The sequence below is a fragment of the Peromyscus maniculatus genome, chromosome 4, assembly GCF_049852395.1.
Source record: "Peromyscus maniculatus bairdii isolate BWxNUB_F1_BW_parent chromosome 4, HU_Pman_BW_mat_3.1, whole genome shotgun sequence".
NCBI lineage: Eukaryota > Metazoa > Chordata > Mammalia > Rodentia > Cricetidae > Peromyscus > Peromyscus maniculatus.
The window spans coordinates 90,062,237-90,074,514 of record NC_134855.1 but is presented as its reverse complement, the minus strand read 5'-3'; the positions used below and the strand labels follow the sequence as shown (position 1 = coordinate 90,074,514).

Here is a 12,278-nt window from a genome sequence, read left to right as displayed (position 1 = left end):
AAAACTAAGAGCAATTCTTTAGTAGCCATTTTTATTTTATTTTATTTTTTTTTTATTTTTATTTTTTTTTTGGTTTTTCGAGACAGGGTTTCTCTGTGTAGCTTTGCGCCTCTCCTGGAGCTCACTTGGTAGCCCAGGCTGGCCTCGAACTCACAGAGATCCGCCTGGCTCTGCCTCCCAAGTGCTGGGATTAAAGGCGTGCGCCACCACCGCCCGGCTGCCATTTTTATTTTCTGACAGTTAAATTTTACTGGGAGAATGGGTCTGTAGGGATGGGTATGGGGCCCTTACGGTAGTTTATTCATTGGCACTGTCTCCAGAATCCTGTGGCTTCCTCACCTCTGGAGGCTCTGGCAGGCTGGAGAAGGGCTCAGTGCGCAGGGCTTGGAAAGCATCACCTGCTGGAAGGACCAGGCTCATGGTGGCTGGGCCGGTGGCTGTGCTGTCTGGCCTAGAGTCATTCATTCCATCGTCGTCAAGGAACTGAGCATTTTTGAACAGCCGCTGCTCATCCGGCAGCTGCTTGAGGATGCCCTGGATGATGTGCTTCAGCTGGAACACCGATGCTCAACATCTTGGCATCTATGGAGACCTTGGTCTTGTTACGCTGGGTCGTGAGACACATCCACATTTCTGGGGCCGCTTTGTGGTTGGAGGAGCCAGTGGAGCTACGCTCTGCTTTGTAACCACTTTTCAATGGTTCACTACACTATACGAACAGTACTGAAAATACCATAGAGGTGAGCATAATATAATACACATTTATTTCCCAAATCTGATCTTGGAGCTCTTCTTCATCTCATTCCAATGTCTTCATCCTTTCTGAGACATGTTTCAGCAAATTACACAATGAAGATTCCTGCAGTAAAGGAATCGATTTCCTGGCTTACTCTTTGTGGACAAAGTAACTGTGATTTAGTTTAAACTTTCTGATAGCAAGAAAGGGAATTTATTAAATAGGAATATGTGATTTCGTCGACCAACTTAATATTTTTAAAAAAAAAGCTCATTCAAAATTAACACGAGTACCCTGAAAATTAGGCAACATTACCTGAGAACTATTACTTAACACAATATTTATGATGGGCAGCCCATTTTATATTTTGTTTTACATTAGTATAATTATAGCCTATTTCTACCTTGGTATATTTACTTACAATTTAGTTTACTCACTATTCAGTGCTGTTGTACTTATTATCAATAGTTTTGCTTTTCATGGCTTCAGTTATCTGCAAGTAATTACCCTAGTTTCAACTATGTTCCACACATGTTAAGAGGAAAAGTTCTACATACATGTTTTAAGTTTCACTGTTTTGAATAGCATGATACAATCTCATGCCCTGCACCACTGTCCTACTCTGGATGTGATTCATCACTTCCTCTTCTTTGCACACAGAACTGCAAAACTGGACACTAGAGAGGAGGTGGGAATCTTCAATGTGTGCAAATCACCAAACTCTTAGGTGGTCAAGGAAGCCTCTTCAACCTTATCCTCAACCACACTGTCACTACACTCCCTCGAAACTCCAGCCATAACAAAAAACTTGGGAATAACATAAGTAAAAGTAAATAAAATATAGCAAACTACCGTTTTTTGAACTTAAAAGTGGGCATTTAAAATAATTTTTTTTTTTTTTTTTGGTTTTTCTTTGCGCCTTTTCCTGGAACTCACTTGGTAGCCCAGGCTGGCCGAGTGCTGGGATTAAAGGCGTGCGCCACCACTGCCCGGCTAAAATAATTCTTCTAAAATGTACATACTCTTTGATCTAGCAGCTCCACTCTAATACGATAACTTAAGGGAGTAGATGTACCGAATGATTTTCACACTAACACTGAATAATAAAAGGATGAGAAGGCGGAAACTATTTTCAGTAATTGGCCAAATTACAATACAGGCAAGAAATTGAATATAGACTTCATTTTCCAGGAATAATAATGAATACTTAATGATAAAAAAAAATTAAGCGTAGGTTACAGGTCCTATTTAATCTCACAATAGGTCTTGAAAGTAGGCGATCATCCCATTTTTTGCACGAGGCAGGTGGAACTCTGGATTTAACACAGTCGAAGTGGCACCATTAGTAAGTAGTGAAAAGACTTTTCACTACTAAAAGGCCAGTTAAATCCTGAGCCCACGTAGCTTTCCACCCCTAGTGTCTACGTCGTTGGCTTAGTTTACGAAGTAAGAGGAAAAACAAACAAACAAAAAAAACCTAAATATATAGCTCCTGCAACTCGTGGACACGTAGTAGCCAGAGGCTGAATAACTAACTCGCTCAAGGTCACCAGCTCCGAGCAACCTCGGGATTAAAACAGGATTTCATTTTCGTACTCTTCTTGTCTTCAATGCCTGTCATTTCGGACTTGACTCCGGCTCGGTGACGCGCACCCAAGAGACCCGAGCACAAGATCTCGATCCGCAGAGGGGTCTCAAGAAGCTGGACTTCCGACTGCCTCGCTCTCCGGCTTTCCTAAAGCCAGGGGCTCGTTCTTCCGGACACTCGAGCGCGAGCTTCCGGGGAGCGCGTGACGTACATAGCATGCACCGGAAGTGCGCTGTGGCGAAAGGGAGCAAGTCGGAGTACCTGCGATCACCACCTCTGGTTTCTTCGAGAGGTACGCAGCGGCGGGTCGGTCAACGGAGCTTTAGCCAGCGGCTGCTGTCATGACGACCCAGGGCGGCCTGGTGGCCAACCGAGGCCGGCGGTTCAAGTGGGCCATTGAGCTGAGCGGGCCGGGAGGAGGCAGCAGGTGAGTCGTTTGAGTGAAGCTTGGTGTCCGAGCCTTACCCTAGAATGGCCCGAAATCCAGCGGACCCCGGGCCACAGGTTTCCGACACGGGTGGGTGGCACACACACTTCTCCTGAGGAAGTTTTGTGCTGTGGAAGTTGTTTTTCCCTAAGGATCTTGTAGACTTTCCAATAGGCTGGAATCTGACGAACGCACGAGAGGGTCTAATTTGGGTAGCTACACCTGAGGATCTTTATTCTTGTGATTTATAGAGCTGGAAACGCGGGCTTGGAAAGTAGCACTCTTAGTCTCTTGACTTGGTTTGGTTCTTTAGGGGCCGAAGTGACCGGGGCAGCGGACAGGGAGACTCACTCTATCCAGTCGGTTACTTGGACAAGCAAGTGCCTGATACCAGCGTGCAAGAGACAGACCGGATCCTGGTGGAGAAGGTACAGAGGTATTAGATGTTACTGTAGCATTTGGGCCAGCCCTGTCTTACCTTACTCTCCGGAGTAGTGGTAAAGAGAGCCATTGCCTGAGTGTTCCGGAGCTAAACTGCTTTAGATTCGTATTACAGTATCTTACATATAAGAACCAAAAGTGGTTAATTGAAAAAAAAAAAAAGTTTATGAAATGGGTTGAAAAATGGCGTCGGTGGCATCACCTTCCCCTTGAAGCCATATTTTCCTGCTCTAGTTCCCTGACATACTTTCAGTCTGTTAGGGTATTGTATTACTTGAAAAAAAATAATTTAACTTTATGTGCATTGGTGTGAAGGTGTCAGATCCCCTGGAACTGGAGTTATAGACAGTTGTAAGCTGCCATGTGGGTGCTGGGAATAGAATCCTGGTCCGCTGAGCCATCTTTCCAGCCCTTTGTTACTTTTACCTTTAAAAACAAAATCCCAATCCCGCTATCATTTCTTACTGCCTTCACCTGTTACATCATCCCAGCCCTAACCACCATCCTGCACCTAGATTTTTGTAGTAGACTAACTCATTTATCATCTGTCCCTCCGTTCCTCTACTTAAAATAAAACATGGTTTCTCAACCTCAGCACTATTATCTATTGGGGACTAAGTACTTTTTTGTTGTGGGGAATTATACTGGGTACTGTAAGATATTCAATACTCCTGCTCTCTACACATTAGGCACCATTATTTCTTTCCACAATTGTGTGAACTAAAGATGTTTCCAGCATTACCAAATATTTTCCAGAAGGCAGATTGCCCTTGCTTAGGAACCTCTAATCTAAAAGGGTACAATTTGATGAGCTTTAACAGTGTATAACCCCAATGAAACCACCACCATTTTGAAAGAGAATCTATATTCAAGTCTCCCCTTCTCAAATTCCCAATATCCCTTCTGTATAGAGTTCTAACTGGTCTTGCTCCTTCTACTTTGTTTCCCTCGTAGTCTCCACAGCCATCAAAATGATCCCTTTAGAACATGCCAGATCCCTCCTACTCAAAATCAGTCTGTAATTCCATGTTCATTCAGCATAAAAACCAAACCAGAATCTTTTTAGTATTATACGTAACTCTGCACGCACCCATCTCACTCCTTGTAGCATCTTTGGCCTTACCGCCTGTCATTTTTGCATTTATTCACTCTAGTCATCATGGTTTCCTTCCCATTCTCTGCTGTTTGTGTTTGTTCTCTATTCTTAGAATGCTTTTCCTCTGGATTCCTTTATAAATTGCTTGCTCTTTTCCTTTAGGGTCTCTCTACTGTTACATAGTTAAGTCTTTCCCTGTGGCACTCTGTATCTTTTCTTATATTTTTTTTTGTGTCATTTATGTATGTTATCAATATATCTCATGGTAATTATATTGTTATTTAGCATCTGTCTTATTACTCTTGTAAAGCTATATTCAGAGGAATTTTACAGAAGTGTGTCCTGAACGTTTAGAGTGGTACTTGGTATTTTCTTTCCTTTTTATATTTCTCTCACAGCCTTAATATTGCTGAACACATGTTTTTTATTCCAAGGAATGCATACATTCAGTTTTTACAATATGAAAATGACAGAGCCATTAATTTTTTGATAAGTATTATCTCATTATTACATTATAGTAAATTATTAAATGACATAATTTTTAAAAGGCAGATCATAAAATACTTTTATAACAATTCTGTTTTCTATGAATGGTCTATAGGAAATTATTTACAAATAAGGCTTTTTAAATGTGAATAAACAAAATAGTTATTGTTATATTTATATAGATTTACTTTGCTAATACTATTAAGATTAAACTTATTTTCTTTTAGATTAATTTTATGCATATTGGTGTTTTACCTGTATGTGTATACCTGGTACTTTCATAAGTCAGAAGAATTAGATCCTCTACTGCAGTTAGGGATGGTTGTGAGCCACCATGTGGGTGCTAGGAACCAAACATCGGTTCCACTGCAGAAGCAACAAGTACTTTTTTTTCTTTTCTTTTTTTTTTGGGGGGGGGGGGGTTCGAGACAGGGTTTCTCTGTGTAGTTTTGGTGTCCCGGATCTCACTCTGTAAATAAGGCTGGCCTTGAACTCCGAGATCCCGTCTCTGCCTCCCAAGTGCTAGGATTAAAGGCGTGCGCCACTGCCACCTGGTGCAACAAGTACTTTTAAACACTGAACCATCTCTCCAGTGCCTTTGTCAGGAGTTTTGCATTTAGATTAGTTCACAAGTAAGATTTATTTATTCACACACACACACACACACACACACACACACACACACACACACACCTCATAATGGTTTTTTGAGGTTTGGGTATTTATGTGATTTGAGTTTCTTTTAAAAAAAAATTTTAGTTTTGTTTCCTTCCAAAAAAGTTTAAGACTTAGTTTTATTTTTAGCTTTAAATGGTTAGAATTTGCCAAGGGAAGCCATCTTGGCTTAATTATAGGGTCAGCTTTATTAACTGCCCTGGAGCTACATTTGTTCCTTTTTTTTAATGCCATTTGTGTAAGTCACATTTCTTGGAATTTATCCATTTCCTAAAATTTCAAATAGTCAAAGTAGTTTATAATGTGGACAGTATATTATGTGCAGGATCTATAGAGCTGCCCCTTTTCCTTCTGGACATGAGAGTTGTCTTCTCTCCTTTCTAAGTCATCAGATTTACCAGAATTGAATATATAATCTTTGCAAAAAGACAAGTTTAGCTTTGATGATTTTATTTTATTAATGAATTTTTCTTTTTTGTTTTCTTCAAATCCTCTAGTTTGTTCTTTGTCTAACTTTCATGAACTAGATGCTGAGTCTTCTCGCACATTCTTAATTATGAATTTCTGGCTGGGTGTGGTGGTGCAGATCTACAATCCTATCAGTTGGGAGGATGATATGAGAAAAATCTCAAGTTGGAGGTCAACCCGGACATAGCAAGATGTGGTCTCAAGGAACAAAAAGATTATATATAAACTTCTCAAAACTTGCTGGCCAGTGGTGGTACATGCCTTTAATCCCAGCACTTGAGAGGCAGGCAGATTTCTGAATTCAAGGCTAGCCTGGTCTACAGAGGGAGTTCCAAGACAGCCAGGGCTACACAGAGAAACCATTCTGAAAAACAAACTAAAAAGACTCTCTGGAAAGTTTGTATAGGGAAAAGCATAGAGAAGTAGAGGGACTTGTAGCACCCTGAAGTGGTGGTGAGCTGAAAAGTCAGCTCAGTCAAGCAGAGAATTGAAATTTGTGTTCATCTGACTTAAGCATCAGTTAAACGGTGAATGTGAGACTGGAGGGTAGTGATCAGAGGTTTCAACTGTGTGTTTGTTTTAGCGCTGCTGGGACATCGCCCTGGGTCCCCTCAAACAGATTCCTATGAACCTCTTCATCATGTACATGGCAGGCAATACCATCTCCATCTTCCCTACTATGATGGTGTGTATGATGGCCTGGCGACCCATTCAAGCACTTATGGCCATTTCAGCCAGTAAGTATTCATAAAAATAGCACCTTCCCTGAATGCGAAAGATTGAAGGCAAACTCTTTTGTATATTTTTGGCTAGAGGGTGTGCAGGATAGTGGTGGCATGAAAAGAAAATGGTGTGTAGTTTTCTGTTTACTTGGAGTGATACTATTTACAATCTTCTTTCAGGTTTGTATGTATAAATTTGTGGTTGCCTTCATTCCTATTGGGAGAAAAAAGGTTTTGACAATGTCTGTTATCTCAACAGCTTTCAAGATGCTAGAGAGTTCAAGTCAGAAGTTTCTTCAAGGTTTGGTCTATCTCATTGGGAACCTGATGGGTTTGGCATTGGCTGTTTACAAGTGCCAATCCATGGGACTGTTGCCTACACATGCATCAGATTGGCTAGCCTTTATTGAGCCCCCAGAGGTAAGGTTAATGTTAAATTTCAGGCAAATGGGATGTATGGTGAATAGCTAGTTCATTTGATGGGTAGGGAGTTAGAGTTGGTGTTGAGAGTTCATTTATTTATTTTTTTAGCTTTATTTTTACATTTTTATTGCATGCCTCTGTTTGTGGAGGTTAGAGAACAACTTGCAAGAGTTGGTTTTCTCCTTCTATTTTATGGGTTTTTGGAATTGAATTCAGATTACCAGGCTTGGCAGCAAGTGCCTTTACTCTCTGAGGCCTCTAGCTGGCCCAAGAGTTCACATCTTAAGTAATAAAAAAGCATTAGAAGTTTGGAAGTTACAATGTCATGTATGGCAGAGCTTGTGATTAGGTAACTGAGTAAATTATGCATTATTCACCTCTTTGCTGTTTTTTTTTTTTTAGAGAATGGAGTTCAGTGGTGGAGGATTACTTTTGTGAACCCGAGAAAGCAGCACCTGGTGTCTATGTATATAGGCCTTGTTTGCATGGGCCTCATTTGCACTCTAAGCTCACAGCTCCTAAGTATGCTTACTTAAAATAATCACGCATGTTGAGAAGAACCAGAAGGTCTGCAGTTTTTTTCTGTAATGAGAGATTCTACAAGGATATGTGCAGCATGTTACAGCAGAAAAGAAACTGGAGCACAACTTCTGACTGAAAATAATGTAGAAAACTTTATTTATGTTCCCAGCACAGAGCAAAACAAAACCAGACTCTATGTAAACAAAAGAATAGCAGCTGCTGAGTAGCAGCATCTTCTTTCAATAAATTAAACAGTCGAGAACAATGCTTTAAAAGTTTCTCAAGTTCCCCTTAAATCTGTTAATATTTCACTTCTATGTCGCATAAGCAGAGACAAAAATTCTATATCAGACATTTTTTGCAAGATGTGAAAACTAATGCTGGATTCAAATTATACATGATGAAAAGAAAAATAAACCAGAAGAAAAGAGCATGTAAATATACTTACAGTGTAACTTATTTTAATATCCACAATAAGTTTTTTTTAACATTTAGGGGGAATGAGGATTGGAGGGATCCTTGGGGCCACAAGAATAGGAGGCAACAGAAGATGAAGAGCAGTGACTTTTCCTCTGCCATGAGGAAGCTGGCACCTGTCAAGCAGGCCTGCAGTTCAAACTCCAGCTTTTAAGACAGCTATGAAAGGCTGAGGGCCAGTTGGGGGAGAGTGAATGTTACAACCTGCCCTGCTAAACTCATAGGTAAGACACAAAAGCTGGGTCTTATAAGAAGGCAGGAGAAGATCTTTCTCTTCCCTCTAGAAACAGTTGGCCCCTTCCCCTAAGGTGCATTTTCTCTCAAGTTTTCAGTATTGCTTTATTTGCAGTGATTAAAAGATAAAAAACACTTTGCAGACAGACAACATAAGCAACACATAGACATGAAATGCTCTAGACAGAGATGAGTATAAATCTGGCCTAATAACCATTTTTCCATGTAACAGTGATTTTTATGTTTTAGGGACTGAAGTAATAGCTATATTAATAGCTAACTCTCTTACCCTTTAAAAGATTCTTATATAGCTCTAACCACAAACAGCCTTTCTTAACGTTAACTTTATTCTCTGCCCATATTTGTTTTTTATGGGAAAAGGTGGTATTATGGTCAGGGGTAGATGTGTCAGGCAGTTCCTGGACAGGCTGGCTTTTACAGAATGGGTGTTTAACACCTTGGAGCCTAGGGGACTAAACTCAACTATGCAATGGAGTGTTGGAAAGGGAACTGTAAACAGTCTCTTCTACCCGATGCAGGGAGGAGCAGGAAAAGATTCTGGATCCTCTCTGCTACCTTGAGTGGACCTGGGGGATGAAGAACAAATCCTATACTCAGCTTCTTAAACCATGTTTGAGGGTTTTCTTCTGTCTCTGGGGTTGAATTCCGGGTGTTCCATGTCCTATAGGGTATGTAGCACAGCACAATTTACCATAAATAAATGGGAATTTAAAAGCAGCCATGTATGTAAGCAAGAAGACAGTTTCTTAACTATCTTGTGAAGAATATGAAGGTTTCACATACTTGGAATTCTGCTTAGCCACAAAGACTTCCTATGCTGGTAAGCTAGGTTTTCATGACCAATAAATTAGAAAAGCTGACCTTACACAAGTATTTCCTTGGCACATTTAAAGCTTTTTGAAAACGAAACTTGACAGCAGATCATTGGCTCAGGGAAGCACTTGGTTCAGAGCCAAGTTTCTGGAGTCAGAATAACATTGACGAGGAAAGCTCAGCTCTGGGCATGGAGGCGAGTGCCTCAAGTCTTCACTATGGCTTTGGTGAAGAGGCCACAGATTGATTTCTTGTGAAAGAAAAGCTGCTAACGTCAGGCCAATGCAAACCTGTCTGCCACTTTAGACAGATGATTTTGGCACCGTGTGAAGGGTATGGCTCTCACATGCCCAGTTCCTCTACTGAACCCCTCTAAAGGCGGGAGCCCTCGGAGGTGGCAATACACTGTCCTAGTGTCTCTTACAACTTTTGTTTGTTTAAATCAGTGCCTACTAAGGATAGAAGAAGAGACCCTCCTGGTTATGCTGCATAACAACCTACATTTCTCAGATAATACCTTGTGTGCTTTGTGCTGCAGAGCTAACCACAGGCTCTGTTTCTGCACATTTTAATAGTCTTCTCTGGAATCCTGTTAGCCCAGCCTTTAGAGAACCTGAAAAACATTTCACCTTTCAAAAAACATTTTCCACGGTAACACTGTCTACATTATAACCACAGAATGGGTTTTTAAAGAAAGACCATTGAAATATAGTGGCACAGTACAGACAATAAAACTTAGTATCTGGGGGAATCAGACTTTTGAATAAGTGGAGGCTGCAGCTATGTTTCAGGTTTTTGTATATTAGTATCCTATCTCCACAATGGTAACATTTACTTGGCTGCTCATTTTTTTTTACTAAGGTGAGGCTGACTGGCTGTTACCTCTCTGGCACCATCATTGAACTGTGCTTCTGAGACTCATCCTGAATGTCAGATAGTAACTTGTCTTTCATTTTTACTTAAATTTCTAGCATACGTTTTACTAACTCACTACCTTCAGCAGTGACAAAGGTTCCCTTTGGCTTAGCTTGTTAATTTTGACTTGCCTTCTCCTGCCACAGAAATAGCTTTTAGGACTTGACCATTCTGATGTTGAGGGAATAGTTACTTCTGCTGGGATGGCAGATCATGTTGCAGCCAAGAGCATAATTGGGGCTCAGCTCCGCAAGAATCGAGTGGGAGTGGTAGGAAAGAGCTGTCATCTCTGTGGACGATGAGTCTTTTAGGGGAGTTAAGACCAAGCAGAATCTTCCACAAGCTGATTATGAGTAAATGGTGATTACTTCACTGCCACCACCCCGGACAAGGAGGACTCGCTCTAATCCCTCGGTGAGTACTTCTAGGAATTCCATGTCTTCAGAAGTTGTCAAGGAAACGGGCAGATGAATAGTACACTTTATAACCTGGCATCAGTAATCTAAGTTTGTTTGATCACTGGACTGAAAACTCAGCACACTTCTCTTAATAATTATATACTCAGAATAGAAAAACCCTGACCTTTGGATTCAACATCCATCTATCCACCCACCCATTTCAACAGTGCTATGCATTAAAACTAGGGCCTTGTAGATGCGAGGCATGCTCTGATTTTAATTTTTTGAAATTTGGAAATAGGGTCTCACTAAATTGCCCAGGCTGGTCTAGATTTCTCTCTGGCACTCAGACAGACCTTCCTCACTTTTCCCAAGTAGCTGAGATTCCAGGCTTGCACCACCAAACCTGAAATTGGATTCAGTTTTAAACCTATGAAATGATCCTTGGATTTAGGCTCTTTGCATATTTAATATAAGATATTCTCATTTGTTTCCTCCCTCCTTACCTTCAAGTCCTGGGAACTAAACCAAGAGTCTAATGTGTGTTAGGCAAATATTCTACCACTGAGTGATAGCCCCAGGCCTTACTTGTTATTTTCTAAATGTGATTTAAAACTGGGTAAACAGTGAGATGGCTTATCTATTGAAGGAATTTGTACAAGCCTGACAATCTGAGTTCAATTCTTTGGAATGAGTCAGGAGAACACACACATAAATACAAACAAATACTCTTGAGAGAGACTCACTGTGTAACACTAGCTGGCCTGAAACGCAGTACATAGACTTAAAGTGGCCTTCAACTCATTGTGATCTGCCTGCCTCTGCCTCCTGAATGCTGGGATAAAGGGTGAGTCACATTGCCTGGCATAAATACAAAGTTTCAAGTGACTGGAGAGATGTCTCAGTGGTTAAGAGCACTTGATGCTCTTGCAGAGGACCCAGGTATGAGTTCCCAGCATGCATATAGTGGTTCATGACCATCTGTAACTCAGGTCCAGGAAATCCAACACCCTTTTCAGACTTCCATGAGCACCAACCAAACATGCACAAGCACACAAGCAGGCATGTGTGGGAGTCCACAGAGGTTTTCTAGTGAGATTGGAGCTTGCTTTACACAGCAGGGCTGCATTAGGGGGATGCCTGGACCACGTACCTGCACCAGTTGTTAGGGACGGTCTACACTTGGCTGTTTTTTTTGGGGGGGGGTGTCTTTTGCCTTACCCCTTGGCATTCCTTTAAAAAACCCTTTAGTAGAGACAGAAGGGGCTGGTGGATTAGGATCCAGGCCCTCCCGAACTATCCTATGTTTTCTTAATAGTTTTGGTTGTGAGCCTAGCCTTTAACGGCTGAGCCATCTCTCCAGTCCTATCCTATTTTTTCTGTCTCTCTGTCTACTTCTGTCTACAAATTTATCACTTCTCCTTCCTCAAGAGTACCCTGGGGGAAAAAGGGAGCAGATCTCCCTCAACAGACACATGAAAAAAGGGCTTCAACTGTGTGTGTGTGTGGGGGGGGGGGCGGTAGGTAAAGACACGTGCTGTGCAAGCCTGATGACCTGTGTTTGACTCTCAAAGGTTGCTCTCTGACCTTTACATGCTGTGGTGTATGTGTATATTCATGTGCCTGTGTACATGTGTATGCATACACAATTAAAAATGAAAACTAGAATTGACAATATGTTATTCTTTTGACAAAAAATGCCAAAAAAAAAGGGCTAAAAAAATACTTCAAAAGATCTCTAGAGAGAACCCACAGAATTTCTAAATGAAGCTGCATGAGTCAGTTTTCATGCCATTTTTTTTTTTTTTCATTAAGCCATCCCCCTTTTCCTCAATG

General features: G+C 41.1%; 2 protein-coding genes across 6 annotated transcripts in view; one reads left to right on the top strand and one right to left on the bottom strand.

Annotated features, from left to right (window-relative positions):
• Positions 1 to 2,250: 2,250 nt before the first annotated feature.
• Emc4 (ER membrane protein complex subunit 4) lies at positions 2,251 to 8,027 on the top strand. Of its 3 annotated transcripts, XM_006992656.4 has the most exons (5): positions 2,251 to 2,751; positions 3,065 to 3,179; positions 6,501 to 6,654; positions 6,899 to 7,059; positions 7,465 to 8,027. In XM_006992656.4, the coding sequence occupies exons 1-5, from the start codon at positions 2,666 to 2,668 to the stop codon at positions 7,498 to 7,500; spliced, it is 552 nt and encodes a 183-aa protein (XP_006992718.1). In that variant the 5' UTR covers positions 2,251 to 2,665; the 3' UTR covers positions 7,501 to 8,027. The 3 variants fall into 3 exon arrangements, with proteins under 3 accessions (XP_006992718.1, XP_006992719.1, XP_042131828.1); XM_006992657.4 differs by lacking the exon at positions 6,899 to 7,059 and having other exon boundaries at positions 2,535 to 2,751; positions 7,465 to 7,628; XM_042275894.2 differs by lacking the exon at positions 2,251 to 2,751 and having other exon boundaries at positions 3,066 to 3,187.
• The window catches only part of Slc12a6 (solute carrier family 12 member 6), a 95,041-nt gene continuing 90,473 nt past the window's right edge, over positions 7,711 to 12,278 (bottom strand). For all 3 annotated transcript variants that reach the window (XM_076570292.1, XM_076570293.1, XM_076570294.1), the window contains one exon: positions 7,711 to 10,483. In XM_076570292.1, the coding sequence (XP_076426407.1) occupies positions 10,392 to 10,483 (92 nt within the window). In that variant the 3' untranslated portion in view covers positions 7,711 to 10,391. The remainder of the gene's footprint in view (positions 10,484 to 12,278) is intronic.

What these genes read in the sequence shown, in the direction of transcription:
- Emc4 (XM_006992656.4), top strand. Translation starts at nt 2,666, where the DNA reads ATGACGACCCAGGGCGGCCTGGTGGCCAACCGAGGCCGGCGGTTCAAG. An exon ending in ACCGGATCCTGGTGGAGAAG is followed by an intron (nt 3,180 to 6,500) that starts GTACAGAGGTAT and finishes TGTTTGTTTTAG; the next exon opens with CGCTGCTGGGACATCGCCCT. An exon ending in CCTTTATTGAGCCCCCAGAG is followed by an intron (nt 7,060 to 7,464) that starts GTAAGGTTAATG and finishes TTTTTTTTTTAG; the next exon opens with AGAATGGAGTTCAGTGGTGG.